Source organism: Anabrus simplex, chromosome 1, assembly GCF_040414725.1.
Source record: "Anabrus simplex isolate iqAnaSimp1 chromosome 1, ASM4041472v1, whole genome shotgun sequence".
Lineage (NCBI taxonomy): Eukaryota > Metazoa > Arthropoda > Insecta > Orthoptera > Tettigoniidae > Anabrus > Anabrus simplex.
The window spans coordinates 263,205,026-263,232,251 of record NC_090265.1 but is presented as its reverse complement, the minus strand read 5'-3'; the positions used below and the strand labels follow the sequence as shown (position 1 = coordinate 263,232,251).

The following is a 27,226-nucleotide window of genomic DNA, read 5'->3' as shown; positions in this document are numbered from 1 at the left end:
ATCAGTGAGGGATACATCGAAGAATGCACTCATAATCTCAGGGAAAGAAAACAATTATCGAGTCATTACTTTACATAATATAAGTTGTTGAGCGGAAGTTTATTATTATTCTCTGAATAATTAACCATATCACCATAAATCACAATATCCTTACGACTAACATGTACCCTAGCGGTCATCATGTTGTAAGATTTCCCGCCATGGCACTTCTCAAGATGTCTCGTAATGCCAACCCTTGCCACGTAACAAGTATTCTAAGACCCATTAATGCATGCAATCACCGTGATGCACAGTTTAAACCTTTCAAATGCCATGAAAGAAACTATTTCCAAAATGTATCCAACAAGGTGCATTTCATTCGTTCATATCATTTTTGCCCTTATCGACAGTGTTTGAACTCAAATATCTCATGATGACACAATTTTCACTTCTTTTCCTTCTTCCTCTTCTCTTCCCAAAATCTGTTCATCCTTTGGCTGTGCTCCTGTTTCCTTTGTTCTGTCCACAATGTTCCTGTCTTCTCATTTACTATAAATTTTGTATGTCTAATTTGGTTTCTGAACTCTTTTCTGTCTCCTATCCTTTTCCTGTTGATCCCCACCTGCCTTAAGTCTTCCTCTATTTCATGATACCAGTTTGTTTTCTTGCTTGAACTGTTTAAAATGGTATAGATGTTGATTCCCAAAGGGAACCTGAAATATTTGTCCCGAATGAGTAAATTTGAAATACCAATACAAATGGCCCGTTATTGGACATTATAAAATTTCCACATCGACAATATTGTTTGTTGTGTACAAATGGATTATAATTATGAGCCGTGCTTTTTCGCCAACTGCTGGCATCGCCAGTTTCTGCGGATTTTGCTTCTCTGCACCCTGCCTGCTATGTGATATTTTGGTGTTCCTTAAAATGCTGAATACAAAAGAATTAAGATTTCACTCGAACTTCAACTATGAGGCACACTACAGACGCAACCAAATGAGTGAAAGTGCGAAAAGCAACCGCTGCACATTCCGGAAGACGCGTTCTGTCGTGACGTGGAGACATTTTGAATTTAAATTACTCTGTAAAATACTGTTTCCTTTTTAAATATAAAGGCAGTTTAGAATTAAAAGTCTGAATTATTTTCCATTTAAATATGACATATGGGGACAGTTTCTTCCATATGCAGTTACACAGAGCATAACTGTACACTCAACATCGAAAATAGGTGAGCCGGGAGCGTGTTGTTGGTGACGCAAATAAAACCTGCACCCCAATTTCGTACCTCAATTTTTTTTTAAATATGCGGGACTATTTGCGTAAATGTCGTACTGTCGCTGGAATACATCTCGAGGCAGTGAATAAACTTTGTGTTGTGAATTGCTTCGAAGGAAGGGAGTTCGCGCAGCTACATATTTATCTGCCATTGTATGTTGTTATTGTTCCAATGGGGCATACTTTGCCCTATCTGTGGTCTACGAAGCTTGAAACATGTACGTCGTAGCTAACTGGCCACAGACAATCATTTCCTCATCCAACCCAACACCATTCTCAATGCAACAATACATGCAGTCTTTTACGGGGTGCCATGTGAGCTACTGCGACACTTGACCTACTGTGCCCACTTCCCAGCCTATACAGTACCGTGCTCCTAGTCTGTGCGTCCAACTCCTGTTTTTAAAGTACGTGTTTTGTGTATCTGTACTCATTTTACGGGTTCATCCGAGGTACCCATATTGAATTAAGAGTGACGCTCATGATTCCTGCTGTTGTCTAGCCTGTAAACACATCTCGTAATATTATCCTGGTTTAGGAAGAGGGACTGATGTCTTTCAGAATTGTAGTAAATGTGAAGAGATGCATGAAACTGGATCGCAAGGTGCTGGTGGACCACCTGATATATAATAGTTTTATCTGTACATTCCTCAGAATTTAAAAAAGAATGGTATTTCTGTATTGGCCGTGCCCACAGTAACAAGGGAATGTACTTTTTAATGTCTCATATCTCTCTCTCTCTCTCTGTGCGCGCGCGCATCATGAGAGAATGGCTGAAGAGTATGTAATGAAAACTGGTATCTAACATTGGAGAATGAGGCACTACAATCTAGGCTATAAATAATAGTGCAGTAAAACTTTGATTATTAATAAAAATAACTGGATAAAAATACATACCGTATAACCTTAAAATGCAGTGCATTAAACCCTCTTCAAATCCAAAATGTACTCAAAACTACAAGAATACATACTAAATATTCGCCTAAATTACCAGCAGATCATAAATAATGAATTTACCTGGTGTCATTTAAGCTGCTTTAAAAAAATCTGTTACTTTTTTTTTTTTTTCACTCTCCTACAACTTATTATCTTCTTTATGTCCATTCTGAGCTTTCTAATTACAAGAATGTCTGAAAAATCCGTATCGTCCTCTTGCTCCAAGAATTCCATTAATGTTTCAGCTGACTCCAGTGCGGTCTGAAGCGGTACGCGATTGTGACACAGTCTTCTTCCCCATCCCTCTCACTTTCACTCGTCACTTCACAGCTGACTGCTGAGTTCCTGTTCGCGCTTTTATTTATAATTTCGTCATCCGTTAAAATGTGATATCCAGGCAATACATCGTCAGTATGAAGCCGCTCCTCAATGTTACTTTCATCCACTTCTCCAAAATGAATGTTATTTTCAATAGTCTTCAGGATATCTTTGATCATCAATCCCTCATTTTCCCCTTCACCAGTGAACCCATGAAAATCGTCAGTGAGCTCTTTAACATCAACATACAATTTTCTCCACGATCGAGTGATGTTCTGAGCGGTTACTAGATCCCATGATTTCTGGGCAAGATAAAGCGGTTCTTTAAGATCAAGTTTTTTCCAGAAATCAACCATTGACGTTTCTTCGGGAAGCAAGAGACCTAGCAATTCCCGCTTATAATCTGTCTTAAAGGTTGCAACGCCTTGGTCCATCGGCTGAATTAATGAAGTTACATTATGGTAAATAGGAAACAAAAATGTTTCCATCTGCTGATTTCAACTCTGTATCAACAGGGTGAGAAGGTGCATTATCTAGAAAAAGGGCGGCCTTTGGACGCCAAGAAATCTCGAACCCGCGAAACGAACTTATTATGGAACCAAGTCCTGAAAATATCACGAGTCATCCCTGCAGATTTGTTATGACAATAATCTAATGAGAAATATTTCATCACTTTTCCTTTGAAAGAACGCGGATTTTTTGCTTTACCAACAACAGCTAATTTCAATTTATGGTCACCACTAGCATTCGCACAGCACAAGATGGTAACATGCTCTTTACTAGATTTGTGACCAGGAGCTGATTTCTCTTCCGCAGCTGCTAGTGTTTTACTGGGTAAGCACTTCCAGTGAAGTCCAGTTTCATCAGCATTGTACACTTAACTTGGAACATAATTGTATCACTCAATTATGCACTTAAACTCGTATCTAAAGTTTTCCGCTGCACTGCTGTCACCACTTAGTTGGACGCTGGTGAGGACCCTGAGAGCCCCATCTTTTCGTGAAAAATTTGTGCTTCCCTTGTTGTTATAGGACCACTAATAGGTACACCTTCGCCTCTCTTTTGCTGAAACCACATGAATAACGCAGCATCCAGTTCTTCTAAAGATGATGCTTTCATTGTTTTTCTTTTAGCGAGTCCATGCGAACTGTCAGAACTCGTTGTAAACTGCAACACTTTGTCTTTATTCTTCATTAGATCCTGCACTGTTGTCACACCCACACCAAACTCTGATGCTAAATTTGACACTAGTTCCCCTTTCATTAACCGTTAGATTATATTCACTTTATTTTGTATGGTTAAAACTACACATTTTCTTTTTACTGCAGATTTTAATCTCAACATTTCTTGGTTGTTAGAACGGAAAATAAATGGTCAACTTTATCAGTCACTCTCACATTTCCTTACTTTGCACTACAATACAGAATGTAGTCTACCTGTCTACTAATACCTGAGGTTGACTATGACGCACCGCTAGGCTGGTTTCCGATTCCTGTGCATTGTGAAATATTTATGATGCAGTAGCCTGTGATGAAAATATTTAACCTTGACAAAGAACGATATGCCAGATCTACGTACGGTACTCGAAGATGTTACACGCTACCAAGAAAGTTGTAGGTATCATTCTGAAGTAGAAATGACCAGCATACCGTGCTCTATGCTCCGTGGGCTGGGATAGGCACATTACAGCACATTAATTGTCAAGAATGGAATGGATAATAAAGTTTGTGACTGTTGAATTTGTACAGCATCCCTCTTCTTTCGTAACAGTTAAAAGTTAAATCATTTTACACAACATAAAATTACGTAGTAAAAAAATTTATGAAGTCATGTCTTTATGCCGATTGCCGGTCTCTGCACGTGTACATACAGTAGTTACTGTACGTTATGATCATGGACTCAGAAGTCAGAGAGTCATTGTAAAGGTGTTCCAAAACAGAATACTGCATCAAGATACCTTGACATCAAGAGACAGACTGAGTGGCTCAGACGGTTGTGGCAATGGCCTTGTGACCCCAACTTGGCAGTTTCAATCCTAGCTCAGTCCAGTGGTATTGGAAGGTGCTCAAATACGTCAGCCTCGTGTCGATAGATTTGCTGGCATGTAAAAGAACTCCTGCAAGACAAAATTTCGGCACCTCGTCTCCGAAAACCGTCAAAGTGGTTAGTGGGATGTAAAACCAATAACATTGTTGATGTTGAGTACGCTCATTCATTTTTGGAGCGACTGTAAATTGATTTTTTTTTAAATCAAGAATTTTTTTTGGCAGCGGATAATCCGCAGAACGGTTAGTCGAGGGACGGATAATCAAGGTTTTACTGTATTCTTCCTGAATGAAATGGTTGTTTAGGGGAAAGCCTAAAATTTAAATCTCTAATATCTATGTTATTACTGATCCTATCGATAATTATTACATTACTGGAGTTATTTAGAATTAAATTTCTGATCATTATTGTCTTAAACATTTTTACTGTATTGGTTATAATAACAGAGATATTCATTAATTTCTATTTTTGTTGCAAAGTCCATATCAACGCCAAACCACAAGAAAATGGGTGAACAGAATTTAATGAAAATTGGTAGTCAGGGAATAAAGCACTACAGTCTGGGTTATAAATATTTTTATTCACCCTGGAAAAAATGGTAGTTTAGGGGAAGGTGCCTAAAATGTAATTTTTTATGTTATTGCTCCTATCAAAAAGTACTGCATAACAAAAGTTACAGAGAATACAGTTTCCACAACTACTTAAGAAGATTTTTATCTTATCATAACACATTCTTCTTTCACTCCTTCAAGCCAGTTAAATAAGACTACAGACAGCTGAACAGCTACTTAAGACTGTTGTCTTATGTTAACATACGAAATTAACGTCTTTAATAGTTTTATCAGTTTTACTTTTTCTTATCTTCCAATAGGAGTATTCAAGGAAACACATTTCTATTTCATTATAAAGATTGAGCTGTCTATTGCTCTACCCTCAACAGGTTTTGGGCGCATTGACTCAGCGCTCCGGAAAGTGTAATCTTGTGAACTTGTGACATGCAGCTTGATACAACGATTTTAACCAAGGGCATTCTAATCATTTTACGTTAGACAAACACCCACATTGATATCCTCGTTTTACGATTTTTAAGAACAATCAGGATCCTGATTACTCACTTTACAGGTTTGAGTTTGAGGCTGATGATGCTCTTAATATGGGTGAAACATGTCCCTTGTAACTTTTTGTGATAAGATTTAATTCTTAATTTACTAGATCTCTTTATATTGAAAAGGTGGATATTAAAAATAACACTTGTAACATACTTTGTATTTATATCTTATACTGTTTTACAATGATAATAGAATTATTGCTTAGTCTATATCAGTGCTGAGAATTGCTAACATGGAAATATTATTCAATTGTTTTAACTGGCAATAGTTTTTGTCACAATTGTCTTAGGTGTAAAACCGTGTGGTCATCGGTCCATATCGACAAGGACAATTGTGAAGATGATTATAAAATATGAGAAAAATCGTAAAGAAATGATCGCTTGAAGAATAAGACAAGAGAGAGTCAGGAAAGAAGGAAGGACTCCCTTTACAGGTGGAAGAAAACTACATGTAAAGTTCTACAATATTGAAAGCTCATAAAACTAATCAAAAATAACATTACATGGACTATCGTGATTTGTCTCTTCTGCTGCCACACTCATCTCTGATACGAGGGCTATTTTTTTTTCAAGGTCCGATTGGTCACGAAATGAAACAGCAGTACAAATTTGACACTTTTCTATTAGTAACACTTACTGATACATCACAGCTATTTTTCAACATAGTCGCCTCGCAGATTGAGACATTTGTCGTAGCGTGGTACCAACTTGTCAATGCCCTCTTGATAGAACGTCTGCGCCTGTAACCATCTTTGTACGCCGGTCTGCAGCGCTTCGTCGGTGTCAAAACGCTGTCCTCCTAGCCAGCGTTTCATGTGAGCAAAGAAGTGAAAATCTGATGGAGCCAGGTCCAGACTGTATGCTGGGTGATTGAAAACGTCCCACTGGAAACGCTGCAGGAGGTTCATGGTGGCAGCTGCAGTGTGCGGCCGAGCATTATCATGGAGGAGGACAGTGCCTGATGACAACATCCCTCTCTGCTTATTCTGAATTGCCCGTCGTAGACGTTGAATAGTCGCACAGTATGCGGCTGCAGTGATGGTGGAACCACGTTCCATGAATTCCACCAACAGAACTCCTTTCCGGTCCCAGAACACAGTAGCCATACACTTTCTGTTGGAGAATGTTCGCTTGAATTTCTTTGGCTTACTCGGGGAGTGCGAATGCATCCACCGTTTGGATTGCTCTTTTGTTTCTTCCGTTTCAAAATGAACCCATGTCTCGTCCCCTGTGACAATTTTGTTCAAAAAATCCGGTCCTTCATCATTTTTTTTTCCTGTGGGCTTTACGTCGCACCGACACAGATAGGTCTTATGGCGACGATGGGATAGGAAAGGCCTAGGAGTTGGAATGAAGCAGCCGTGGCCTTAATTAAGGTACAGCCCCAGCATTTGCCTGGTGTGAAAATGGGAAACCACGGAAAACCATTTTCAGGGCTGCCGATAGTGGGATTCGAACCTACTATCTCCCGGATGCAAGCTCACAGCCGCGCCCCTCTACACGCACGGCCAACTCGCCCGGTAGGTCCATCATGGTAGCGCTGGAGAAACGCTAAAGCGGTGCCCATTCGCTGTGTTTTGTGACGGTCAGACAGCATCTTCGGAACCCATCTCGCACAAAGTTTGCGGTACTGAAGTGTCTCACTCACAATTGTGTAGAGAGCTGACCTGGAAATTTCAGGAAACGAAGCACTCAACACAGAAATTGTGAACCGACGATTTTCTCGAATTGCCTGATCCACACGCTGAACAAGATCATCGGTTGCCACACGCTTCCTTCCCTGGCCGCCTGCATCATGGACGTCTGTACGCCCTGCTGTAAAGTTCCTGCACCATTGTCGCACTTTGCTGTCGCTCATGCACGTTTCACCATACACACGACGTATTCGGTGATGAATTTCGGCTGCATTGCACCCCTCAGCCTGAAGAAATCGAATTACACCGCGCACTTCACACTTGGCGGGCGAAGCGATCGTTGTAGCCATGTTTACGAGCGCGCTGCATGTTCACTACTGACGGGACTGAGGTGAGGCGCTTAACAGTCATTTCAGGGACGTTGCGCAACACATCTGCGCAGCGGTTCATCATATATTCGCAGGCGTTTGATTGTCGTGACCTATCGGACCTTGAAAAAAAAATAGCCCTCGTAGATAGGACTGCTGTGACCCAAGTAAAACAGCATGTCTGAATATTTCTGGAAAATAGCTGGGGATTTGGATAAGTTTGGATAACTTTGCACATGCTATATGAAGGTCCTGTTAAAGACGGGTACTACAGCTAGTTGACAAATTTATTTATTTATTTATTTATTTTTTGCTACGGGCTTTACGTCGCACCGCCACAGATAGGTCTTATGGCGACGATGGGATAGGAAAGGCCTAGGAGTTGGAAGGAAGCGGCCATGGCCTTAATGAAAGTACAGCCCCAGCATTTGCCTGGTGTGAAAATGGACCACGGAAAACCATCTTTAGGGCTGCCGACAGTGGGATTCGAACCCACTATCTCCCGGATCCAAGCTCACAGCTGCGCGCCTCTACACGCACGACCAACTCACCCGGTAATAAAATACAGACCTTGTTGTTATCCCAAGAGGCATGATATCACAACTGCAAGTGCTGGATGTGGTGGAAAATAAGCCATTCAAAGGAGCAGTACACTGTTCTCTGGTTGGGGTTCATACCTTGACTACTACAGAAAAGCTAAAGAAGCCATCAGCAGTGTTATTTGAGGAGTAGATTCTCGCCGCTTGGTGTCAGATCTCAAGTGATTGTAGATGGTTTCAAGAATTGCTGTGTCTCTAATGCTGGTAAGGAAGCTTGGGAAATATTAGGTTTTTATGGCAGTCAAAGGTTATTGTGATTTCTCCTTCATTCAGTTACTTACGAAGAGTGTAAAATTTCTCGGCAAACTTGTTATGGATTGCAAGCTCATATGTTTGAGTATGGCAGCATTGGAGACTTGGTCCCTCCACGAGATCCCTAACCTCCTTTGGAACACCTACATCTTGAAGGCATTTATTCTCTTAATGGTGTTACATTTCAGAGTCCATGTTTCAGCACCATACAGAAGCACTGAATGTACATAGCATCTGACGAAGTCATAACATGTCTCCAAGATGATGCTTCTGTCACACAGTAGATTCCTCATTTTAAAGAAAGCTATTCGTACACGGATCTCTAAATCCGGGTCTAAGTCCTCAGTAATCCAGTTGCCAAGGTACTTAAACTTCTGCACTTATTCAACTGGTTCCCCATAAATAGTCATAAGAATGTGCATGTTACGAGTTCTGGAAATGGCCATCACCTTGGTTTTGTCGGTCTTCATTTTGAGACCAGGTTTCTCCCTTTCTGCTACAGTTCTGTCTACCAGACGCTGAAGACCTTCAGTACTGTCAGCGAAGATAACAATGTCATCTGCGTACCTCAGATTGTTGATCAGCCTATTATTTACTTCTACTCCATCTTCTGCTTCTTGAAGAGAAAATCACCATCTAGCAACTTCTTGCACTAGAGTGAAAAACTACCTACCATCTAGTGATTGCAGAAGTAACTAAGGATAGAATATAGAAGGATATATAGCAGGGATATAATAGAGTTACAGTGAGAAACCACAGTTTTATTGTGGCTCAGACCAGTGAAATTGGTCATTGCCCCCCATCACCTCCCTCAGCTGAAAGTACGAGATGACGTTTTAAAAAAATGCATCATTAAGTCCACATCGGTCTGTGGGCCCATTACCATGTTGCCAAGTTTGTGAAGGAGTACAAATCGCGAAATCAAGTGAAAATTGGTGCCAATTTTTAAAAAGAAGGAACTATTAGAAACAAGTGACATGACAGTTATTTCCATAACATTAGCAACCTTTAATGAAGGACACGTGACGTGCCCTTGAGATAGAAACGCCCCTGGGTGTAAGTAGGTTAGAATGTGTGATATATAGGTAGGTAAAGTCTTGAGTGCAAAGGTACTATTTCATAAAGTTACAGGGTGTTTTTTCATTCATTATGTGTGTTGAAATGTTTACTAATTTTTGAATTTATAATAACGTTATTGTTTATACGTCCCACTAACTGTATCCTTTTGCAATTTTTGGAGATGCCGAGGTGCCAGAATTTTGTCCCAAAGGAGTTCTTTTACAGTTTTGTAAATGTAGCAACATGAGACTGGCATCCGGACTGATCCAGGATCGAACTTGCCAGTTTGGAGTCAGAATGCTAGTGCTCTACTGCCCAAGCTACTCAGCCCAGCCTTTTTTTTTTTTTCTTTTTTTTTTTTTTTTCTTTGAATCTTTAAGGAAAGAAATAATGTTGACAACCCTACAAGTAATCTCCAAAAATCAGTTCTTGTATATTTATCGAATTTTAATTGTTGTAGGAAATTTAAATTCCTTGAGAACATGAAAAGCAGTGAAAAGGAAATTTAGTGCAATGTCTCTCTTGTGTAACACTTAATAAAGTAGACAGTGTTACAGTATACAGTAGCCTGGTGTTTATGTAAGAGGTCCGCAATGCAGTAAAGTGACTACAAAATATCTCAGACTGCTGTGCAGAACTCCAGTAAACAATGTACAATGTACCTTATATCATATTTACTTGTTACCAATGGAAACCTGTGCATAGCGGAAAAGAAACTTTATACCAGGAGATTTCATTGCGTACAGGTTTCACTGTATCTCGATTTATCTGTAGGCTGGCCAGGGAATTAATAGCTCAAGTTTGTTGAACAGATTGATACTGCAGTATTAAATTGAGTTTCAAATCCCACTCTTTACCTTTTTTGTGTGTTTGGCATTACCGTACTAGCTGTCACACGAAGCCGTGGAGGAGTTGGGTAACTGACCTCTAATGTAATAAGAATATCTCACTATAGTGAGTCAACAACTGCTGATATATTTTTACAGTAGCCAGAACATACAATATATTTTCACATTTTGACACTGCTTGCTCTCAGCAATCTCGCCCAAAACATCAATCCAAAGGTCATCTTGAAATCTTGGGGCAGGGTCTAGAGTTTTGTTTAGTCATGCGCTTTGTCTTAGCCCACACATTTTCAATTGGGCCGAGATCCACAAGGAAGCTAATCTATAAGATTGCTTTCGTCCTGTTTGGCAAACCATCTCTGGACCCTAATTCTCTTTCATGTGCGATTAGATGAAGCTGAAAAACATATGATAGTTGAACTGTTTCACTCAAATGCACAAAATTTGGCCATTGCAGAAAATGGTGGTTCAGGATGAGTACAGCAGTACCTAAAAATTTTGCACTACGAAATGGGCAAGCTTTAATTTAATTTTTTAAACAGGTCCAGCTTGGGATTCAAACATGGATGGGTGGAACAGCAAGTGAGAATCTTATCCATGAAACCATGCACGACTGTAAGTAATTGTGGGTTGCTGGGGTGTAGTGAATCTCGCTACTAGTGCGAACTAACTTGAATATTCACGAGCATAATGAAAGGGTATTGATCCGATATTGAGCCTGCCACAGATATCATTCTAACACAATGCCTCACCGCCAACATTCTGTCTGTGAGTGAGTTATAGCACTTTTAGAGGAGGCTCAAATAACAGCGTCTGGGGCAGGGGAGTGCTACAGGGTTCCTGTTAGGACAGCATTGCAAAATAGGAAATTCCAGTAGATGTGTCAGTAATGGATTGTGTTATGTTTCAACACCAGCCCAGGATAATGAGCTGGTGAATGCATCACGTCAGAATCCATTTCTGAATGTGGTGCAATTAAAGCACAATACTGGGTTTCATGGATCCATGGATACTGTCTGGCGACAACTTTGTTGTATTGATGGCTTATGGAGTAGAAGCACAGCCATTAAGCCGAAGTTCTCTGACGAACATCAGCTCTACTGCCTAGCATTTACTGAGGAAAATATTGATTGCAACTAGGAAATGTTATTTTCTCAGACAAATCTTTTAGTTGGCGAACGATGGTCCAGTACAAGTGTATAGAACATTAGGTGCTCGATACAAGCCCCAGTATGTCAGGTCTTCTGTAGTGGTCGTGTGTCTTTACCAATATGGGTGTGGATGTCCTTCCATGGACTTGGGATGCTTCACAGGCTACAAGGTTGGCTAGATGAAGCCCAATACAGTAGAAGTCCGCTATAGCGGGTACGGCATATAACGAGAACTCCGTTATAGCGATGACATTTTTCTGTCCCTTCAAAATTCCTATATTAAACTGTGTATCGTCCTTCGGTTACAGCGAGAACCCTCTCACTGGCGCATCCGTTATTACGAGCTATTAAGCGCGCGCGATTTTTTCCGTTACCGATATTTATGCACCCTAGCGATGATATTGCTTGCGATCGATTACCTTCGGCATCGTTTCTTCGCTATGTGCACCAGCGATTTCTCTCGTCGACATTCGAAGGCGATGTCGGAGTCGATTAGTAATATCCGTCGACAGTTGTTCCGTAAAGAAAATTCGAAATGAAAGAACATTTTCGTAATAAATGAGTAAATAACGTGTCCGATAACGGTTGTTAACTCGTTAAATATAAGGCTGACTAAACCGCTGCTTAATTTTGAGGCTAAATACTGCAATTAAGTAAGAATGGGATACACCTTGAGATATGGCAGAGTGCTTAATTGATTTCAGAGGTTAGTTTATATTTTGTCGCGTCTGGTTAAATTACGGAAAGGCTATTATGAAAATTTATAGCGAGAAAGGTATAATTTCCCTACTGGCGTTTGAAGTGTGTTTTCATCATACGTATAGTACGGTTAAGTTAGGATACGTGACGCTGTTTGAATAAGAAAACTGAAACGTTTGCAACAAAAGGCTATCGATCATCTTCGGTACGGTATAGTTTTCTCACTTTATGCATTTGCGAGCTCTCTCGTTGACATTCAAAGGCGATGTTGGAGTTTATTAGTAATTACCCATTGACTGCTGTTCTCTAAAGAAAATTCGAAATGAAAGAGGAAAACACGTTTTCGTAATAAATGCGTAAATAACGTGGCCGATAGCAGTTGTTAACTCGTTAAAAATAAAGACTGAAGTAAACGATATCTTAATTTTAATGTTATATACGGAAATTAAGTAATAATGTGATACACCTCAAGATATGGCAGAGTACGTCACTGATTTCAGAGGATATTTCATATCTTCTCGCGTCTAGTTACGTATATTTACATGTAAATTTTTCGCGAGGAGGTTATTTCTCTACATGCGTTTCAAATATGTTTTCATGATATACTACATATACGGTTAAGTTAGGTGACGCTGTTTGAAGAAGAAAGCTGAGGTGTTTGCCACAGAAGTCTCTGGAGTGATACCGTATTTCTCCGAATCAAAGACTTTTTTTCTCAGAATCTCATGCGAAAACTCAAGGGTTGTTACATTCGCGGCCTGACAGTAAGTTAATGGATACCACTGGCAACTACCGCGGTAACCACGCTGCTTCCTTTCACACGCGCACAGAACTCGTTGACAATAAACGACCGCCTCTTTACTACACATCGCTAGCCGCGACAACCGGTTGTACAGAGCCTGTGTGTTTCTCAAATCTGCAGAATGGCATCAAAGCGTGCGACCCTTCGAATTCTTAGAAAAGCCATGGCTACTCAGTGGCAGTCATAACGCGTCTATTGTACTTGACGCTTAGTGAAATTAAGGTTTATAGACAGCAGGAATATTTTCGTGATGGATAGTCGTATTGTAAAGATACGTGGAAAAGGTATTGCCGACAATTTTCAACGGGTTCTAGTTGATATTATGATGCCAATTATAAGTTAATGTCTATTAAACACACGATAATGTAGAATAATTGTGCAGCCGCAAGTAAATACGGCATAGGCCTAACTAAAGCCAATATTTGGCGTTAGCGTGAAGACAAAGAGCTAAAAAAAAAAAAAATGCGTACTGTACAAAAAATACATTCAGTGGTCCGCAACAAGCACGCTTTAAAGAAGTCGAAGATGAAACTGTGAGGTACGTGCACGAAAAACGCAAGGGCGGAATAGCCATACCGTGGCGCAATAAAATCGTTGACTTTCAACGTTCGCGATTAGGCCAATACATCGCTAGCCGCTGAATTTGGCCGAACCCGACAAGCGAGACGTGCGTGTAGCGGCAGCCGGTTATATCTGATGCTGCGTAAAAGTAACAGTTTTATAGACAGCAAGAATAATTTCCTGTAGAGACGCATGGAATAGGTATTGCCGGAAAATTTTCAACGAGTTCTCTTCGGTATTATGATGCCAATGTTGAGTTAATGGTCCTTAAACCCGCGGAAATAATTGTGCAGCCGCCAAAAATAAAGAAATACGGCGTGACGAAAGTCAGTGTTCGGCGTCTAAAAATAGTATAAAAATGCGTAGGCTTACAGTAAGACAAGGCATTCATATGATTTTATAAACTTCTTTTTGAGCCTGATTTAATTTTTTTAAAGGAAAAGGGGGATTCATCTTGGATTCGGAGATATACGGTACTATATTTTTTTCAGAATGAAATGAAACATACACTTTCACGTAGTATCGGATTACGAAAAATAACAAACAAGCCGTAGTGTGGATATCATCTACGGAAACGCATGTTTTGAACAAACTGATTGCCGTTTCATACCGATTTTAAAGTACATGAAGGGTTTTCCGACTTTTATACAAAAATCGGATATAACGACAATCCGTTATAGCGAGTACATTTTTCGCTGTTGTGAATTCTCGCTATTACGGACTTCTACTGTATTTTCTTAATATGAGTGATGCTATGGTCCCATCAATGCAGTAGCAACTGTTTCCTGAGGGAGTAAATTCACTTTCAACAGACACACATCAATGATGGTCCAGAGACGGTTCGCCAAACAACACAAAACCAGTCTTATAGACTGGTCTCATTGCGCCTTGTATTTCAGCCCAGTCAAAAACGTGGGCTGAGACAGTGTGTCATGAGGGAGAATTGGCCTGACCCCATCCTAAGATCCCAAAATGACCTACAGGATATAGCCCTTGGGAGGAGGTTACCCAGAGTGAGCAGTGTATTGCTAGTCTCACGACTTCCGTTCCTCACACACCTGAAGTTTTAATCGAAGCCTTTATACAAGTTACTAGATTATTTTGGGGGTCGTTCATATTCTGTATGAAAAAATATGTGTTCTGATGCTGCAAAAATATCATCAGCAGTCGTTAACTCACCATGGTGAGAGATTTTTATTCAACTAGAAGTCAGTTAGCCACCTCCCCCTCGGCATGATGTGATGTCTACTAATGCCAGACATAATAAAAATGATCACACACACACAAAAATTAGAGATTGGAATTTAAACTTCAATTTAGAGCTATAATATCTGACACTATCATCCCTCTGAGCAAGTTGGCTGTGCAGTTAGGGTCGCATAGCTGTGAACTTGCATTCAGGAGCTGGTGAGTTCAAATACCAACATCAGCAGCCCTGAAGGTGGTTTTCCATGGTTTCCCATTTTCACACCAGGCAAATGCTGGGACTGTACCTTAATCAAGGCCATGGCCACTTCCTTCCCAACCCTAGCCCTTTTCTACCCATGTGTTGCCAAAAGCTTTCACAGTGTTAGTGCGACGTTAAACCACTAGCAAAAAAAAAAAAAAAAGAGCCTATCCATCCGTTTCAGATATGAATTCATTGGCCAGCCCAGAGGCCATTTACGTTGCGCTATGTGCCGATGAGCTAACATGTTTTGTGCATTACATAATATGCCTTCTATCGTCGCCATAAGACCCATCTGTGTCGGTGCGACGTAAAGCCCCTAGCAAGAAGAATATGCCTTCTCTCTACGCTTACCATCTTACCTAAGCTATATTAATGGACCAAATACTGTTGTAAGTACTGTATTTATATACAGAAAAATTAAACAAAGTAAGGGAATTTTGCCTCTACCAACTAAGCTACTACAGCCCACTTTGGAACAGGTCGTATAACCTCCACTTAGTGATGAGGTATGTTATTAACAAGTTTATAGGAAAGATAGCTGCTCCTTTACTTTCTAGAAAGAATTTCCTGTGCTATTTAATGTTTGTGTATTATGCATTGATCTAGAAATTAGATGTCAGTGATTTCTACAAGCCAGATACTATATGTGATTCCATTTTATGGCCAGTACTGTACAGGTTTACCCTGATTGGTGGATCTCTAATGTGGCAGTATCTTCAACTTTAGCTGGCAGCCAAATTTTGTGTGGTTGAGTGTATTTGTTTAGAAACCAAAGCAAAGCTTTTTTGTTAGGAAAATATTACTTTCATACAAAAATCAATATCCCACATCATCCTGGCTCATCTATGGAAGTTTGAATGCACTTGGTTACCATCTCTTGAAAATATAACTAACTACATGAAGAAAAGTGTGAAAAGTTCTGTAGATGTGCTTGACAGAAGTGGCCACAAAACTAAAACATTCAACAAATTTTTTGGTTCTTTAGTTTCCCTTCAAACATGTGAGGTACTTCTGATCAAGGACTCATTGTTTATTCTCATTCTTTACAGATGAGCTCCTTGGCGATAGTGGGGGAGTGGCGGGATTTTCTTCACTGTTTGAACAACTTCATAGTATGAAAGAAAGAGTTCAAGGACTCCCCAGTGAACAGAGGAAGGCATGTGCTGAACAGGTGGTAATGGCATTTTGGAGAGCAATTGGAGGAGATGATGATGAACTTTCTGGTCTTAGTGATTCAGGTGAAACCTGAATATTATTTATTTAGTTTGTTGAAATATGATGTATAAATTGGTTCTACATTTTAATTTTAAAAAGAATACACTGGATTCGGCCTTCTTTTTGTACTGCTTAAGGCCTATTTGTGTAGTGTAATGTGGTCTATACATTGTTGTTCAGAAATATGGTTGGATACGAAAAGTTGCTTGCTTCTTCCTTATGGTATATTTTAAAGGTATGAGTAGAAGGTTTGAAGCAGTGGTGAATAGAAGATTCTAATAGACTTTGTCCCTTTGTTGACTGATGTTTCCCTTGAGTATACAATAGGATTTTATTATAAGCTCTTTTTATATATGTACAATCTTGTAAATGTTGTACGGTCTTGTACTTGTGTAAGTGTTGAATACTGAATTTTTGCTAGATGTCAGGAATATGTTCAATCTATTGCTGTTCATTGTGTATTAGCATGTATCAGAAAATTAATTAAAATCTCCTGTTGAGCATTATGTACTTTATTGTTTTGTAATAGTTAATAATCCAGTGAATAATGAATTACTTGGAAAGACATGTGCTCTAAGATGTTTTCCAACTTTCACTGTTGATACAGCTACTACCATTCACCAAGTAAATGATAGCTACAACAGAGTACATACAATGCATCTTCATTCTTAAACGTTCAGTCTGCAAACCTCTGTGAATTAAATACATACCTTTGCAATCCTCTATTTGCTACAACATGTATAGCCTCATTTAGTTCCTCACCTCCTAGCTTTAATGTTCTCAACACCCATATTTTGAACTTTAGTGATTTTCAAAATAGGCCTATTCCTGTTTTTTACCTACTCCATGGATTTTAACATATTGTTGTCCAGGTAACTGAAGCACACCTAGCATAAGTAGGATGAAACATAAATTCGTGTAACTTTTAAATTACACCCCCCCCCCACAGCACCACAGCCCTTGTTGCAGGGCCTTGGCCTACCAAGCGACCACTGCTCAGTCCGAAGGCCTGCAGATTACAAGGTGTCGTGTGTTCAGCACCACTAATCCTCTCGACCGTTATTCTTGGCTTTCGAGACCGGGGCCGCAATCTCACCATCGGATAGCTCCTCAATTCTAATCATGTAGGCTGAGTGGACCTCGAACCAGCCCTCAGGTCCAGGTAAAAATCCCTGACCTGGCCGGGAATTGAACCCGAGGCCTCCGGGTAAGATGCAGGCACGCTACCCCTACACCACGAGGCCGGCTTCTTTTAAATTACACATGAGATAAATTATTGAAACTTGGTGAGAGCATTTACCAGTAATTGTAGTACTTGCTTTTTGTGTGGTATCGTGTGAAGCAGCTGCTCTTGTGCAAAGGAAGTTGACAAGCCGAGCAGATGTATCTTGTGTCCTTGCTTTTCTTGTGCACAGCGTATACTCTGCCGGGCTTCTGAAGGTACTATCTCCTTCAAACCCAACGATTGCTTCAATTTTTACAAGCTTCAGATCTCCAAACATTCTTCCAGCAGGATTCCTTCTTGGAGTACTAGGGTTGGCCTTGATACTTCTTCCATCAAATCCTCTACTTCGGCTTCTCTATGTTCCTTTTGTTCTCACACCCAGCAATCTGCAACCTCCTCAAGAATTTCTTTTATTTAATGTTTGATCGTGGATTCTGCAATTGATATAGCCTGAGGACATTGAAAAATGCACATTTATCAGCAATGAGAAGAATTATTTTATTTGCTTCACTGTTTTCCTGAGAAATGTATAGTAGGCAAAGTACTGGCCAGCCCTGTCCACCCCCATGGATTTTAGCTTCTCTGCTATTTTCCAAATCTATATACAACCTCCTCTGTCATGCCATTATGGATTGTACTTATCATGCGAACTTCCCTCTTGTCCTTCGAAACATGGAGAAAATGAAACACATTTTCACCTCTGAAGTATTTTTGATAAAGCTTTCAATACTTGGGGAATTCCTCTATTCACCGAATAGTCCCACATACTCTTAATTTTCCTTTGGAGAAGATTTTCTGCAATTTCTACACTATTGTAGTAGTTATCCTGATATATATGATGCCATAAGTCTAGGTAGGGTTTTAAAACCAAAAATATGGTTTCCTCTAATCTCTTAGCTTTTACAGTATAAATATCCATGTTGCAAATACAGTAAAACATTGTTAAGACATTTCTGCGGGGGACAACAAAAAGGAATGTATTAAACGAGAAAACGTACTACTGAATATACGAATAAAAACTCTGCAACAAGGATATGGAAACACTAAATACGATCTTTTCCGACATGAGGGCATTTTACGTCATGTATCAGCAGGTAGTGTAAACTATATCTACCATGTCTAAAGATGAGAGGAAAGTATTTAAAAGTGTAAAAAACACGAGAGAAAAAGTATGAAAACATTTTCCGCTGAGGCTTATAAAATAACAAGTGCAGTGAGAGTTGTGAAAATCACCAAACAATAAATATGAAATCATGTTCATGGGGGCCAATAAAAATATCAAAGTATTATTGCAGATCACACTCTTTATAAAATACATGTTAGTGATGATGATGATGTTTGTTGTTTAAAGGGGCCCAACAGCTAGGTCATCGGCCCCTCCAATGTTAGTAGAAGCCTTTTATTTCAGACCAGCGGGTTATTAAACATTATTCTATGGTCACACTCTTTGACAATGAATTGGAGGTAAAACTCGCCCATGTGCGACTTGCAGGAATGACTTTAGCCACCATTTTTAATCAAACAAAACTTCAACCAACTTGTGTTTTCGATCATAGGATGTAAACTTCATGGTTTTCCTTATCCATAACCAGGCTATCACAAAATATGCACCACGCTAATCAATTTCACACTATTATGTTCCTAATCCAGATAGGCTACCGTATCACGCGACAGATTTTCGCTACACTTCGCTGTACCACTCAAGACAAAATAAATTTCCAACATCTGAATGGAATGTGAAGTGCAAGCATAAACAAGCTCACTGTGTTATTCATCAATCTTGCTGCTAACCGGCAAGCAAAACTGAACATTACTGAGGCCAACGGCTTGCTTCCTGAAGATGTATCTTATCCTGTGAAGTTGGGGAATTCAAGGCCTTTTCCCGTAATCACGCATCTGTGGCGACGTCTCTTACCAGAGTTTTCATGTTGCTTTCACAAGGGATGACAAATAACATTTTCAGAGCTAGGAAAATTGTGATCGTACTAAGCAGTAATAGCGAAAATTTGTGACGCCATAAATGAAGTATTTTTATATAGATTTAATACAATGAAAATCGGAACTTCAAATTTACGATGTGTTAAGCGGGAAAACATATTAATGAGGAATGCACTAACAAGGTTTCTCTGTATATCTCATACTGGCCTCGCATACCATCTACACTAATATACTATATCTGGTAAGTTTTCCAGGGTTGTAGGTCCTGATCATGGATTCATTAAGAGAAAACTGCTGTATAGTTTTATAAAGAGATGGAAACTTAATAAATAGTCCAAAATAGGCCTTATGTGGTTGAGTCTGTACGAATCATGATCAGAAGTAAAATTATCACTGAAATACAAAAAATTCCAGATCCGTTCCAACCGATTTTGGCTTATAACTTCATTCCCAAATAGTCCTTTGTAGTGTCCTTCCTAACTTGGTCCATTGAAATTATTAGAGCCGAGAACATCTTCATTTCAATCACATCTATATTTTTCCATTTCAGGGACTTGATAGAGGTTTTATACCTCCTGGACATTTGTTCATAATAGAGATTTGATTGTTCCACAAGAAGCTGATGCAAGTCATTAAGGAAACAATGTACCACCTCCGGGATACTTGCAGGAGTATTGGCTAGTAAAACCTGTGAATGGTTATAGGTTTCTATTTTAATTCTTATTTCTTCATTAATCAACCTCAGTGTCTCTTCTATCATTGTAATTTTCACTTGTATTATTGTCGTCAACAGACTCATCTGAATATCCCACTTCCAGTTCTGCAATTATACAATAGCACTGTGATAATCTGCACGCATCCAAAATAGATTTTTCCCATACAACTCACATCTCACAGGCTGATGCTTCACAAGCCAACTTAAACACCTTTGTGAAATTTGCAGAGGAGCCAACAATACGATGTTGCTGAAGTTAGAATCTCCACATTATACAACATAATTTTTGTCCAAAAAGAGCTCAATCCAAGAAATAATTAAACATCCCTACAATGTTTCAGAGGGTTCAGAAGTAAATTCAAGCTATCCATCAGCGGTAGATATCAGTCCAACAAGTTCCATGCCCTCAGCATCGTTAGGCATCTATGCTAGACCTGTAGCCAGTGAGTGATTCAGAGTGAACATGTACCAAATTCCTGGTATTTAATAGTTTTTATTTGATTAAAATGAATTTGTTCTTGGTTTTCCAAATTCATGGCACTGTTTCATTTCATAATAGGTCTACAAAAATTATTTATATTGCACTTAGCTAAAACTTTGAGCCTTAAACTGATGTAACTGTGCAGTACAGTATTCAATTTTTAATTGAATTTTGTTTTTACAATATTACATATTATTTTATACTGTAATACTTTCTGTTGTGTTTAATAAATAACAATTATTTGTTTTTGTACAGTAAAACTGTAGTTTTTATTTATATCCCCTTGTTGAAACCAGCTTTTTAATAATGACCTTGATAATCTGGCATTGGCAGGTCACCGAGGATGCTAGATTATCACGGTCCTACTATATTTCAATGTTAACAGTCGCCCATCTTCACAGTCACTAATACACCCTCGCAATCATTAGGCACATCAGATAAACTATCAGCATGCAATAGTTCCAATATTTCATCATTGTTAAAGCTGTCTTTATTACGGCGCACCATGCAGACACCTGACAATTCGCATGGTCATGCAACACTGAGTGTTATGAAACCTCGCTTCCTGTACCTAATGCATTGTCAAGGAAAGAATATACCTATCTCTTATTCTGATCAACAAAGTCTTTAGTTTGTAAATAACATGTAGTAGTTTGATTAATGAACAGCGGAGAGGAGAAAATTCCACAAGAATGAAGCACTGTGAGAAAATGTTAATTTACGTGACCGGTTGTCCGTGCACCAATAAGAAACAATGTTAAATTAACGTAGTCTGTCATCATTGTGTTAACTTGTGATGCACCAACTGAAGGATGAAGTCTTCCACATTATATATGCAGGTTTATTATTTTAAAAACAAAAAACCAACCTCCTGTATTAACAGACTGCCATGTATGGCAGGGTAATACGGATACTTAACCTTTAATTAGTCTTTGAGGCCCCACTCCCTTTTTAAATTGTTATATTTTCCCGAAGTGGCTACGTGTGACCTTGACGCATGCAATAGCTTCATGTAGTGGGAAGGGGAGCCCAGTTCAGTAGTTGGCTCACTGATGCCAACTAAGGTACTCAGTGGAGAGAAGTGGCCAGGCCTGCAATACCCCACGCGAGTAATTACGTATGAAAATAAACTAAGGTAACTCTTTTCATATTCTTGCACATATTGCGTATAACTATTTATTTATTTAGTTTTGATGATGTGAACGTGTCATACAAATATTTTGGCCAGCATCTGAACCTCTTGTGATGTCTGGGAATTGTTAACATGCACAGGTAAGCCTATAAACTACAGTATAAGGCGCTTTTACTTTGACGTGAGATACAGTGCAGCAAATAGAGCTATTTTCTCTCATATTTCTGGGTTACTTCTATTTGTATTCCGCTTGCAGATGAATATGGCTGGAAGGCACACTCGTCAAGTACAGGATACTGAACAGTGGCTTTTAGAAGAAGAAGACGACGATGATGATGCCCCAGTTGCTTCTGATTCTGATCCAGACTGTGAAATATTCAGCAATCATAAAGCAGTAATAATGATCTCCAGCATGCATCATGGTAGCTATTGTAGAGGATGAGAAGAAGAAATCGGAAATAGTTCATTTTTATAATAGCACGAAAGGTGGTGTACTGTAGACACAAATGACAAGTTATACCAAACTTACAATGTAGCACGACAAACCAACAGATGGACACTCATCTTCTATCATCTCTTCAATGTGGTTCGTATCAACACTTTCGTTGTATGGAAATTCAATTCCAGCCACGAGAAAAACATGCCAAGGAGAGTATTTTTGAAAGAGCTTGCAAAAGAACTCGTGAAACCATGGCTGTTGGCACGTGCTGCTATACCTAGCCAGCATAGGAATCTCAAGAAAAAACTACGTACAGATAATGGTGACAGGAAAGATATAGAGGAGCCAGACAATTCAAGAAAGAGATGCGTGATTTGCCCTAGGTCAAAGGACAGGAGAATAAAAACTAGATGTGAAAAATGCAAGGAACATGTCTGTGGAGAACACATGAGGAAAATATGTGAGAATTGTATGTAATCTGAAAATAAGAACACTGTCATGAACTTTGATACTTAATGCGTATTGATTTCTTGTAAACATACTTTTTAATGTGGTGCAGTATTTGCAGTAAAATAAGATGCAATTGTATTGTAATTAAGGTATTTTTTCAATGTATACACTCCCGGAGGCCTTAAAGACCCCACGCGAGTAATAAAGGGGGAAAACTGAGTGCGAGTATCTAAAGGTTAATAAGGAATAAACATAGAAATTACATAATTTCCGAAGTTCTTATCAGTTGACCTTTGTGGTGTTCGAACCGTATAGTTGAATCTAATATGAAACCTTTCGGGCTGCATTCTCTGAAGGTTATATGTCAATACAACAAGAACTGCCATTCGTGGCTAATCCGTGAATTTCTTCGTGGACATTTAAGGCCTTCTTCCTCTGTTCTTTGGCTATGAACGATCTAATATGATGGTGTTGAGTGTTTTGAAGAAACTCTCTGTGTTTATAGAATCCTAGAGCAAGATTTTCTTTCTCTGCGCAGCAACGCCGACAGGTTGTTGTCCAGGGATCTGCCAGGCAAAGAGCGCACTGCTGAAATATTTGTCGCCATTTTTATCGCCTCTTGCTCTTAGACAGACCAGTGTGATTTCTGACTCAAAAATTTGCGGGTCTGTATTCTTTGTATAGTTTCTACTCCAAGTCCTCTTTGAGTCAATATAAACACCAAGAGGAAAATTCTTGCCAAAAATGTTTAGTATCGTACAGATTGTTCCAGGCATTTACGATTTTTTGAGCATCGGTTTCCAAAATGTTGAGAAGTTTCAAACATTCCTTACTTTCCACATGGGAATCTCTCGGGACGTGAGCCAACGGTTTATCGTTCGTAATCGTAAGGCATACCTGCCAACCCTTCCGATTTACCTGAAAACTTTCCGATTTTTTACTCGTCTTCCGATTTATTTTTAATTCTTCCTTTTCGAGCGTATTTATCTGATGCTTCATTTCGTGAGTGTTTCGTCAGTCGCCTTCGTGCATCGTGTTTCCCGCTCACCACAGCAGCGTGTGCGCTTTATACAGCTGGTAATTCGGGGTGGTAATCGTCCTGCAAGCAAGAGAGGCTAACGCGCGCTAGCGACTCCGTTAATCGGGACGAAAGAATGAGTTTGTTATTGTTGTTTGTGCGCTGTTAACATCGTTTCTGTGCGTAGTTTTGTCGGAGTTGTAAGCCACATGTTTTTTCTTGCACTTCTATGCTTTCCCCCTCTGTCAAAGTCGTATGTTAATGTATGGGACATATTGAATTGTTTTGTATGTGGTAGTTTCGCTTATTTAAGTGCATGATTTTAATGAGTTGAATGTATTTAAGAAATGTTAACGTATTTGACGCACCCACAACTTCGAACATACATCACGCAGCTCCGGATGTGTTTCGAAATGAAGATATCTACTACTCGGAAACTAATATATCAATCAATTTTCTGGATTTAACCATTAATACACATCCCTCCTCTTTTACTTATAGTATTTACAGAAAACCAACTCAAACAGCTACTGCCATTAGATATGACTCTTATCACCCTCAAATACACAAGAGCGCCACGTATTATAGTCAGGTAAATCGCACTTTCCAGATTCCCATGTCCAAAACTGATTTGAATAGAGAATTAGAATCATCCAATCTATAGCTAAATGTAATGGCTTCAAAGAGGCCTTTATTGAAAGAATTATTAACAAATTTAGGTATCATCCTAAAACCACCTTACCAAGAAACAAACCAAATCCTGTTACGTTTTCAACATTTACTTTTACCAAAAATCTATATGAAGTCAAATATTTTCAAAAAAACACAATGTTAAGATTTCTTTTCGTACTAACAACAGAAATTTGGATATTTTGCACAATCCCTCCTCTATTAATAAAAGCAACTCTTTTTCAAAATCAGGAATCTATAGGTTTGCTGTAATGACTGTTCTTGCTCATATGTAGGTCAAACAGGTCGTTGCTTCAAAATCAGGTACGCAGAGCACGTTAATGCAATAAAATATAACAGGTTTTCTTCAGTAGGCCAACATATGAAGGATTCTAAACATGCCTTTACTGAATTCGATCAAGATATTGAGATGTTGGAGGTCCTAAAGAAAAGTCCCTTGCTTGATGCTACGGAAAATTGTTGCATTCACTTGGACCAATATTTTAATGTGGGCCTAAATTTAAATGACATCTCCGAAAAATCAAGAATTTAGTTTGATTTTTTATTTTACTTCTTACTAATAACAAAACTCCTAACTGCAGCTCTATCCTTCGTATTATGCATAACACTTTCGTATGTTACGCATATCCTTCGCTATACCCTCCATAGTTCCCTTCTCTCTCTTACCTGTCTCACTTCCTCTTGTCCCCTACCTTCTTCCCTTTCCTTTTCAATCTGACAATTTACTTTATTTTATTTTCAACTTTTACTTTCCCTTGTTTTTTCTGCATTATTTACTTTCCTTTTTTCTTTTTACTCCTTTCACCCTGCACTGAACTGAGAAAAATTCCCTTGAAGTTCTTATTAATGTTACAACTTCCACCTCTTTAGATAGATTTCATTATTCATGTACCGGGCGGTACACCTCCACGCCGCTTATTTAAAATTTGCGCCAATTGAAACTCCTCAGCTGGAGGAAGTCTGAACTTTATCTACGGTATTTTTTTTTGCTAGGGGCTTTACGTCGCACCGACACAGATAGGTCTTATGGCGACGATGGGATAGGAAAGGCCTAGGAGTTGGAAGGGAGCGGCCGTGGCCTTAATTAAGGTACAGCCCCAGCATTTGCCTGGTGTGAAAATGGGAAACCACGGAAAACCATTTTCAGGGCTGCCGATAGTGGGATTCGAACCTACTATCTCCCGGATGCAAGCTCACAGCCGCGCGCCTCTACGCGCACGGCCAACTCGCCCGGTATCTATGGTATTAATTTTCAAGTTTCTCAGAAGATGTCACTACTGGGAAATGTTGTAGTTTCTGAACTGGGTCGTTTTCGACGCATTTTGTTTCCCTATTGTAAGAAGTGTGAACTTTCTCTTCTAGAGGACACTACTGAAGATCAACAATAGTGCACCCTAGTGCGAAGTGAAAGAACTGTTTTTTTGGAGAAATTTTTATTTCAAAAGTTTGTTTCTTGTTAAATTTCTTTCTGTTATTGTTTAAGTTGGCTGTATACCCCTTTCTTTCCCCTTGTTTTGTATTTAGCCAATCCCGAATTTTTAAATTAATTTCTAACCAATCAGGTGTATCTTCTCCAAAGGGGATATGTTGCTGTACCCTAGCCAATAAAGTGATTGTGGGCGGGTGTTTTCTTACCTGAAACGCCTCGAACTTTCCGCGAGAGTATATAAACTGCTGATTTTAGGGTCTCTGCGCCACTTCAGTACCATCTTTCAGTGTGTAAAGTACATAGCAGGGGGCGGGAAGCGCCTCTTTCTTCGGGGAGCAGTTCTACACCAAGGTAATGGCCTTTTAATAACTTATTTTCTCGCTAGCTCAGCAGTTTAACTCTCGGGGCGGGTCCGAAGCGTTTCTACCATGTAACCTTTTCCTAAAATGTAACTACTCTTAGCATCTATTATCTTTTAAAGCTACATATTGGGATAGAGAGTGCTTAAACCTCTCGAGTTCCCACTCATTTTGTTTTGAGGTGAACTTATTTCTCACAACCGATTCTTCCTTAATGTAAAGTAAATTGTTCTTTTCTAAAGTCACCTCTTTAGTATGGGATTAGCCCTAGCATTAGCGGCCTAGTGCCAAGTAGGTTTTAAACAAGGTATTAGGAGTGCGGTTCGCCTCCTCTCAAATTGTTATTTTAGAGGTCACGTAATTAATCCTTTTCTCACTTAATAGACCTCAGTAGGTTGGGTATTTTACCCCTGTGTTTACGTCCTTAGAGGACAGCTTGAAGGTAGAGTTTGGTGTGGCCTTTGAGAGGCTTAAAGTTTGAGAGCGAGTGGCTCTTTCTTGAAAATTGAGTGTTGTATGCCTCGAGGAGGCTTTTCTGTGTAATTTGGAGCAAGTGCTCCTGAGCATGAATGGGGTTTTCTGCCCCTCTGTTAAAACTTATTTTGGAGTAAGGTTGGGCTGATTGCCCAAGAATTGTGAAGTTGGGGCGCGAAGCCCAAATCCGGTAAATATTGTACCTATACTTTTGTTGCCTTGCTACTCTGTACCTGCCATGCTTGTTATTTCTTAATTTTGAAAGGAAAATATAACCTTGTTAAATTTTACATGAACTCTAATTTCGTAGCTTGAGACCCGTTCACATCCGCACCTTCTTTCACCTCTAACTACCACGGAATACTCCGTAACAAGTGGTAGCAGAGCGTGGTTGAATGGGTCTCAATTTAGCCCCTTTTGACGGCTAAACATTGTTTTGTTCCGAACTCTAACAATTTTCTCAGTTGCTGGAATTTTCTGATTTTTTCCAAATTGTCCTGTCATCATGCCCGGCCCTCGCGATGTTCTCCATCTTAACTATTTGCGCAAGGAGGAGTTAATCTATGAATTAACTAT

At 39.4% G+C, this 27,226-nt stretch overlaps 1 protein-coding gene across 1 annotated transcript in view; it reads left to right on the top strand.

Moving 5' to 3' along the window:
• LOC136886624 (alpha- and gamma-adaptin-binding protein p34) overlaps nt 1-20,919 on the top strand; it is a 115,365-nt gene extending 94,446 nt beyond the window's left edge. The window contains exon 6 of the mRNA XM_067159429.2: nt 16,135-20,919. Within this exon, the coding sequence (XP_067015530.1) occupies nt 16,135-16,334 (200 nt within the window). The 3' untranslated portion in view covers nt 16,335-20,919. The remainder of the gene's footprint in view (nt 1-16,134) is intronic.
• The last annotated feature ends 6,307 nt before the right edge of the window (nt 20,920-27,226 follow it).